We start from the raw sequence: 9,127 nt of genomic DNA, 5'->3' as shown, positions 1-9,127 counted from the left end.
ACACACACACACACACACACACACACACACACACACACACACACACACACACACACACACACACACACACACTCACACACACACACACACACACACACACACACACACACACACACACACACACACACACTCACTCACTACACACACACTCTCTCTCTCTCTCTCTCACACTCTCTCTCTCTCTCACACACACACACACACTCACACACACACTCTCTCACACACACACACACACACACACACACACACACACACACACTCTCTCACTCACTCACTCTCTCTCTCTCTCACTACACACACACACACTCTCTCTCTCTCACTCACTCACTCACTCTCACTACACACACACACACTCACTCACTCACTACACACACACTCTCTCTCTCTCTCTCACACACACACACACACTCACTCACTCTCTCTCTCTCTCTCTCACACACACACACACACACACTCACACACACACTCACACACTCTCTCTCTCTCTCTCTCTCACACACACACGAATAAGGAGGATTTTTAACAAAAGCCGTTTGAACAGATTCACCGACCACGTTTCAAGTTGATGAAAGAAAACTAATATTTCACAACGTGACGAAAGCAAAGCACAAAATCAAACGACCATCGATGACGTAATGAAGATGTTTCACTACAAGCTGAACGGTCGATGCAGCATTTCTGCCACGTCAGCAGGTAAATTAAATGTCTTTGCGTACAATTTCTGATGATGAAATGTGTTGTTTGAGGCAATCGAGCGATTTATGTGGGTTTTTCTTCCACACTTCATATATCAGGTGCTGTTTATGATGTTTAAGTGTCATTTAATGGGGTTTATATTTTACACTATGTACACAGTAATGTCATGAGATTTCTAAAGTCGTCTTTTAATGAATGATAATTTAACAGTGAAGATTCATTCAGTGATTCCTTTTTGTTAATAATTTGTTCGTGTGTGTGTGTGTGTGTGTGTGTGTGTGTGTGTGTGTGTGTAAGCTGGAAAGCTCTGTACCTGAGGAGGAGGACGAGGAGACGAACCGCCAGGACGACTGATCCAGCGGGAGAAATCTCAGCAACGAAAAAGTGGCGGCAAATCTTTGTCTTTTGGTATTCTGGACGGACGGACGGCGTCGACATCAAGCGGCTTCACGTCAGGACATCGATCGGCGGGAGCGCTGGACTGTCTGCAGGTTTTTCTTTCAGAGGGAGGAGTTTAAAAGTTGTTTTTGTTTGTAAATCAGATCAGGTAAAAGAAAGTTTAAACCAGCATCTTCTCCTTTTTCACTGTTAATGAACTGGACTGGAAACGACCCGGCGAACGTCCCTCAACACCAACTCCTCACCGGACCGTCGCTCGTTCCTATTTGACCGAGCACAATTAAACTCTTTCAGTTCAAACGTAAGGTGGATGTAGAAGTTCTTCCTTCAAAGAAAAGCGGGAAAATGTCACCGAATAAATTAAATCACGACATTTTAACACTTTTGGCGGGGAAAAAAAACAAAACTCACAAAAACCTTCGACCAGCTTCTTTCTAAATTTATAAATCAGCAAATAGAAGAAATCGCAGTTTTATATCATTATGAATCTTAAACAGGAAATATATATATATAATTATATAAATATTATATAATTATGATTATATATATAGTTATATATATATATAATCATTATTATATAATTATAAATATATATATATAATTATATTTATATATATATAATATAAAAAGAATCAGGATTTATTTGAATTATATATTTGGTTTGTAAGCTAGTTGCTAATGGAGCAAAACAAAAAAAATTACTTGTCAATTTATTGTAAATCATATAATCAATCAAATTAAGAATTTGAAACCAAACAACAAAAAAGGAAGTTAACTGACGTTATTTTCTGTATAAGAGGTGATTATTTGCAACCTTAATATAAAACTTACTTTAAAAGCTCACCTGTGGAAACACAATCATCCTGATCCCAGAACGCCTTTTTATAATCACCTGTCACGTTTTACAATAAATACCAGCTTACCAACGTTAAGAGAAGTTGTTAAATAACATTAATAACAGGTGAACTCGATCATTTAATGCTTTACCTGCCAGGAAAAAGTCTCTTAATGTTGTTTTTCTTTTTTTTTAAAAGGAGTTTATATTTTTCTGTCCCGCTACTTTAATAAAAGCTGCTGCAACACAAAACATCAGTTTAACGGTTAAACAGCACAAATTAGAAGTTAATTTTTTACATAATCTGGATTAGATGTTAAATCGCTGCAGTAATGATGGAATAACTGTATGTTGCAGGTAATGTGTTTCCTCTTGTCACTTGTGTTTTCAATAACAGCAATAAAAACCTTCGACATTGATCTGATCCACAGAATCAAGAAACAAGACTGTACTTATTTTTGCTGTATACTGGTTTGTTTTAACAGAGTGCCCCCTGGTGGCTTTTGTACGACACCGCAGGGCTGGATTAAAAAAAACCCGATTATTTCCTACAGATGTCATAAAACTACATTTTATAGTATTTTTTGCATTTCTCTTTGAAATAAGATTTAATTTAGCTAAAAATGACATGAAATCGGGACTTATTTTGTGTAAAATGTGTAAAGGTGGACAATGTAGTAATAATGAACAGGAGAAAGTCAGCTGACTAAACTATAAAGCAGAAATAGGTCTGGGATGAATGGGTTCCACCTAGAACTGTTAATATTGATCAAATCTGCAAACTCTAATAGCAAAAAAATACTTTCTTACAAGCAATGCATGTTAAGATGTTGAAAATTAGTGCTTTTTAAAATACATTTGATCATTTATTCTGACACGATTCATAATTAATGACTATTTACATATTTAAATTGACTTCAAACGCACCACTTTGAAGCAGATGAACAGGATCAGACGGTTAAAGCTGTCGTTAAAAGTAAAAAAATAATCAAAACTGGTGCGTGTGTGTGTGTGTGTGTATGTGTTCGTTCCTCACCGGTTTTCCACCTCATCCTCAGCAGGAACCAGCGGCGCACACACTCACAGCTCAGGTCTGACACAGCCCTAAAGTTTATTTTTATTCATGTCATTTAAGTTACACGGTGGAATCAGAAACACACAAAAAAAATAAAAAATAAAAATAAACAGGTTAGAAAAAGAAAACAGCAACCATCCCACATCGTCCACGGACCTGTCCCTCCGCGTGCTCATAATGCAGACTACCGAGGAGATAATCAGAAAACAGATGTCTAAATCTTACTGCAAAGTGTTTTTATATTTTATAGTGTCTTCCTGCTACATACCGTCTCACTTTCTCAGCTGCTTTCCAGGTTTTTGAACGTTAAAAGCAGTCGTTTTGGGTTAAAGAGTCCCGAGTAGTTTGCAGAATGAGCCTTCAGACAGCGCCCTGGGGTTAATAACACACCAGCAGGGGGGAGGGGGGAGCCACGGTTTGTTTGTCCCGATATTCAGCCCCTTGATCTGGAAAAAAATAATAATATTAATAATAAAAATAAAAAAATAATAAAAAAAAGGAAATCTGACTGCTTAGTAAAAGTTGTCCGTCTGTCCCGCACAACCGCAAACGTAACCGCTCGTAAGGAAAGTTCGTTGTCCAGTGAAGACATCACCAAGAGTGTGCACACGTATATATATATTTATTTGTTTTGTCTTATTGCAGCTCCAGGGTTTTGTTGTTGTTGTTTTTTTGTAGACGGGTCTGAAGTCGATTTAGGATTTACTCACTTTTTTTTTCTTTCCTCTAATCGGTTAAATTTAGATTCCCAGTAAAAGTTAACACGCTTTAATCGAAGCACGCAGGGTAGATGGTTCAACTCAACAGCTGCTGTTAAGGTACCTTTTGAGCAAGGCACTGCCCCCCCCCCCCCACCTCCCCAGCTGCTCCAGTAGTGGTAAAACCAGAGTGGCAGAAAAGAAACAGGAAACAAATCTGTGGCAGAAAAGACAAATTTCAGGATCTTTTTTCAGAGGAAATCATATAAATTAAATTTGTTGTATTGTTTTACTGGTTTGTTCGTTTTTTTAACAACAGCTTGAGGGGAATTTAGCTTGAGGGGAATTTTTCCAGCAGGTGTACCGAGCGTTTCTGTAAAAGTTGTTCTGTAACTCTTTTCCTGTCAACAGAACTGCTGCTGCTGAGTCGACAGCCCCCCCCCCCTTTTTTTTGTTTATTTTTGTTTGTTTTTTTAAATGGCATTTCACACCATCGTAAATACCCCCCCCCCAAAAAACACTCCACCACTCCCGAAAGCCCTGATACACACAATTTTGTTTTAGTGTCAACACATTTTGGCAAATCGTCATTGTCGTCATCGTAAAAATAACAACAAAAAAAAAACAACCCATAAACATTAAAAACGGACAGGTTCAGTTCACATCAAAGTAGAATACAGATATTATATCTTTTACCCACGAAAATGTTCATGTTACGACTAGCTAGAAAAAAAGAAAGAAAAAACATCACCATGTTATACAAGTGTGTGTCCCGTCTCTCTGCGTGTGTGTTTGCTTCTGAAATGTAGAAATATTAGCACGTATGTAGTGTTATTTTTTTTTAAACCGCTCAGGATGTGTTTTTGTGTTTTTTGTGTGTGTGAAAACTTACACTATAACAAGCAACATGTCTTTCAGTATCAACACAGGAATCCTCCTCCATTTAAAAAGCAACAAAATAAAATAATATAATAATAACAACAACAAAAAAAAATAAACAAAAAAAAATAAAGCATCACATCAGAATCATTTTCATTCCCAAAAGTAAAAACATCCAAATCCGTCACCACGAAGTCGTCAGCTGGCCACTAAAAACTCTCAAAACGCTCATCGGAAAAACAAAAAACAACAAAACAACAAAATAAAAGAGAATATTTTAGTGTCAACTATATATATACTATATATTTATATTTTTGTTCTTTTATACCAACCAAACATATCGTATATTATGTGTTGCTATGGTAATGGTCCCCTGGCAACATCATGGAAAAAGATACAATGATTAAAATAAAGACACTGACCCCCCCCCCCAAAAAAAAAAAAACTTCGTCCAGCCAGCGAGTACGTATCTCGTTTTATATTAGTCTCATTTTGATTTTTTTTTTAAATTTTTTTTTTGTCGTCTTGGCGCAATTAATTGTGGGTTGTTTTTATTTTTAATATATATATATATATATATATATATATATATATGCTCTCCTGGCGTTTACTGTTATTTGTTCTGTGTTTCGAGTGGACTTGTTTAAATGCTACGCGTTTATAGTGTTGTCGGCGTTTTGTTTCCGTACGAGCCGACAAGTGTTTTTGTTTTGTTATTGTTGTTGTCAGAATAGTATGTTGAGGCATTTGTAGGCATAGTTTAGTGTGTTTAGTTTGGGATTTAGTGTGTTCTGGTAGTGTGTATTTGTTGCGTCTGATGTGTTTTATCGCGTGCGTGTGTGTGTGTGCGTCTATGCGTTGGCGCTGATGCTCTGTTTGTAGACGGCGTGGTAGGCGTTTCGCAGCAGGACGTAGGGGAAGCAGGACTCCAGCAGGTCCATGGTGAGGAAGGGAGACTCCTGCACGATCTGCAGCGCAAAGTGGGAAACACACATCTGTTGAGATGATCACACTTCCAAACGTGTGTGTGTGTGTGTGTGTGTGTGTGTGTGTGTGAAATCCTCTCACCATGTCCAGCAGCAGGTAGACAGATTCTCAGCAGGCGCGTCGTCATCTTGTCACACACACACACACACACACACACACACACACACACACACACACACACACACACACACACACACACACACACACACACACACACACACACACACACACAGAGAGTTACACAATGGCGCATATTGTCTCAATTTTTTGCAGCAGTTTTAAGTAAATTTCTAATTTTTCAACGTTATAATCATACAAAGGGGGAATGAAAAAGTTCAGGGTCTGTTCCTGTTGTGCGGGAACGGTGAGCAGCACGGAGAAGCTGTAACCTTCAGGAATATGTATTCCCCCGGTAAGGTTTACTTGATCAACATCAGCACAAATCAGCAAAACAAACCTTATTTATGTAAAAAAAATAAAAAAAGAAGTATAATTTGATCATAAATAAAATGGTATTATTTGTCTTACAGCCAGGAACTCCTTGAGGCGATCCTCTATGCTCCCCTTGTGGATGGTGAAGAGAGCAGCAGCGATCTGGTTGATGGCTTTAGCCAGGCAGTGGATGTTGTTGCAGTGGCCTGTAGGGGGCAGCAGACACACACCGTCAGTAGAAGAAGAAGAAGTCATCAGTGTTTGAACAACAACAAAAAAATCAATTAACTCCGACATTAATTTAATTTTCGACATGTGACTTTCACAGCAGGGGAAGGAGGATTAAAACCTGCAGCGGACCGGTCCAGCTGGTGAAATCTGGATTTTTTTTTTTTTTTTGGGGGGGGGGGGGGGTGATATGCGACGAGACGCACACAACGAATATTAAAAAAAAAAAAAAAAAAAAAAAAAAAAACACGTGTGCACGTAATCCTAAATTCTCAGGACGGTTGGCGGAGAAACAGATTGCCGGCCAACAGCGTGCGTTCTGCATACTAACAATAACGGAGCTCATCACAACTCATTATCCTTCTCAAACGTCCCTTATTAACAGCGGCGCCTTTCATTTCAAGGTTGTTAGCAGGCGGCGTCTTGATAAATTCCTCCTCGACTCGACAAACCTCTTTGATACCTCATTTAGCTCCGACCTCGCGTCTCCAACGTGTTAAATATCACCTTCGTTTAACATGAAGAAATCTTTTTTTTTTTTTCTTCCATGTGGAAATATTTGAAACAATAAAAAGGTTGCGCCGGAGAAAACGCACCGTAATAAAGTGTTATTGTCTATTTATTAAAAAAAAAAAAAAACATTGGAGGGGAAACGAGGGAATAAAAGATTTTACCATTTTCTATCACAAACATACTGCAATGCTCCGTGTGGTCATTGTTTTGTAACAATAAAAGCTGAAAACAATCGAATTCAACGACTTTGATACCTGGTTGAGGTTTGTTTTTTTGAAATCAAAACTGAAATGTGTTCTGGTTTTAGTTTCTTGAGGACAGAATTTGCAGGACGCGATCGTCTTCTGTCTTCTGTGTTTTCGCTGCATCGGCTCCTCGGCATCATCTTCATGTGTCAAACATAAAATGTGATAATAAATTGATCTTTTACGAAATCTGTTGTTTTTTGGGGGTTTTGGAGCCGACCTCTAGTGGCCCTCGGTGGTATTGCAGCCTGAGGCTCTTCTGCATCCGCCTTGTTTTTTTCAGACCCGGAAGCCACGAACACTTTTCTAAACAGTCTGTGGTGTCGCCACCGAAAGCAACAGAACAACGGGGCGCCTTCGTACCTTCGATGGCCGGGCTGTACTGTGACATCACGTTGCTGGCGAGCGTCGGCAAGGAAACGGCCACGAACACCATCAGCAGACAGGCGATCTTGTACTCCTCCTCCGGACTGATGTTCTCTGCAACACAAACACGAGGGACGGTGATGCGGGCGAGGTGAGCGGACGCCACGCCGAGTCGGCGACATTCGACCGCGGCGACTCACCGCTCTTCTGAGAGGACAGCGCCACCACCAGGGCCGGGTCGATCTCGCAGGGTAGACCCGCCGCCGACGACAGCTCGTAAACATTCATGGCCACCTGGAAACGGGAAAAAAAAAAAAAACATCCACGTAAACACGCCGGCAAGCGGGACGTTTCAAGCTTTTCGTGTATCGGCGCCGGCGACCGGGTCGTCGTACCTTCATGTCCGTCTCTCGGGGAATGTGGTCTTTGAAATCCTCCACCGAACTGACCAGGAAGGGAATGTGACACGACAACACCTGCAGGGGGCGACACCGAGACGCTGAGAGAGCGACGGAGCAGCCGCGACGTGGAAGAGCTTACAACCGCTGTGTGTGTGTGTGTGTGTGTGTGTGTGTGTGTGTGTGTGTGTGTGTGTGTCTTACGTCTCTCAGAGCCTCCTGAGCGAGCGAGCGGAAGGACAGAATGACTCCGATGATGGTCATTCTCTTCAAAACGCTGTCCACAGCTACACAAAACAAAGACAGGAAAGGTCAATTAGTTACAGAAGATATCATATTAAATATATATATATATATATAGATTAAATTCCATCCGGAGCTTCTATTTGCGACGACGTGTAAAAACAACGTTCGGCTTTTTGCAGCGTCGTGTCACGATTCTGAAAAATCAACACTGAGCGGCTTTACGGAGAAACGAAACGAGCCGGCAGAGTCAATAAAAGACTTTACGGTGTCGTTAAACATCAGCTGTCAAACACACAGTGTGTTATCGGAAAAGCTCTCTCACACACACACACACACACACACACACACACACACACACACACACACACACACACACACACACACACACACACACACACACACACACACACACACACACTTACTTGTATCTGCAGCAGATTTTAACTTGATGCCAAATATTTGCACAATAATCCAGATTATATTCGATTACCCAGAAGAGATGTATGCGTGTGTGTGTGTGTGTGTGTGTGTGTGTGTGTGTGTGTGTGTGTGTGTGTGATTACATGTGAGTTTCTTGAAGAGAGCAGCCATGTGTTCGGGTTTGTCGAAGCTCGTCCTCATCTGGGTCAAAACCTCCATGTTTTCTACAACCAGTTTCTACACGGAGAAAAAAACAAAACACCAAACAGTTTGAATTAAGAACATTTTTGTTCAGAAGGATCCTTTTAGTTTCTAATAGATTCTTTTTAAGTCGAGGTTTAGAAGTATTTCGGAGTTTCTCGCTCGTTGTATATTTCTGGTTTTATGATGTTTTGTATTTGGATTGCTTGTCAGATAAAAGATGTGTCAACGGACCTTCAGCTCGGCGACCTGTGACGAGATGTGCCACATCAGACTCTCACTGAGGAACTTCATCCCGTACGGCCCCAACAGCTCCGACAGGGAACGCATCTCTGGGAAAACACACACACAAGTATTATTTCCTCTCAATATTCAGGCTTTGTTGTGGAGATGACTGGATTTTGTTTTGTAGAATATTAACTGATCGCATGAGGCAGTGTGTGAGTAAGTGTGTTTATGAGTAAACTGTGTGTGTGTGTGTGTGTGTGTGTGTGTGTGTGTGTGTGTGT

General features: G+C 40.4%; 1 protein-coding gene across 1 annotated transcript in view; it reads right to left on the bottom strand.

The window, feature by feature from the left end:
- Positions 1 to 3,017: 3,017 nt before the first annotated feature.
- The window catches only part of nckap1 (NCK-associated protein 1), a 28,562-nt gene continuing 22,452 nt past the window's right edge, over positions 3,018 to 9,127 (bottom strand). The window contains exons 24-33 of the mRNA XM_069718852.1: positions 8,853 to 8,950; positions 8,561 to 8,654; positions 7,956 to 8,038; positions 7,749 to 7,829; positions 7,554 to 7,647; positions 7,351 to 7,467; positions 6,079 to 6,207; positions 5,959 to 5,991; positions 5,651 to 5,676; positions 3,018 to 5,550 (exon numbers count right to left, since the gene is read on the bottom strand). Of these exons, the coding sequence (XP_069574953.1) occupies positions 5,434 to 5,550; positions 5,651 to 5,676; positions 5,959 to 5,991; positions 6,079 to 6,207; positions 7,351 to 7,467; positions 7,554 to 7,647; positions 7,749 to 7,829; positions 7,956 to 8,038; positions 8,561 to 8,654; positions 8,853 to 8,950 (872 nt within the window). The 3' untranslated portion in view covers positions 3,018 to 5,433. The remainder of the gene's footprint in view (positions 5,551 to 5,650; positions 5,677 to 5,958; positions 5,992 to 6,078; positions 6,208 to 7,350; positions 7,468 to 7,553; positions 7,648 to 7,748; positions 7,830 to 7,955; positions 8,039 to 8,560; positions 8,655 to 8,852; positions 8,951 to 9,127) is intronic.

Source organism: Brachyistius frenatus, unplaced genomic scaffold, assembly GCF_029030835.1.
Source record: "Brachyistius frenatus isolate BFR_SWC_R1_liver_20210118 unplaced genomic scaffold, ASM2903083v1 Contig_200, whole genome shotgun sequence".
NCBI classification, from domain to species: domain Eukaryota; kingdom Metazoa; phylum Chordata; class Actinopteri; family Embiotocidae; genus Brachyistius; species Brachyistius frenatus.
The sequence above is the reverse complement of the archived record's forward strand: the minus strand, read 5'-3'. Positions and strand labels throughout refer to the sequence as shown.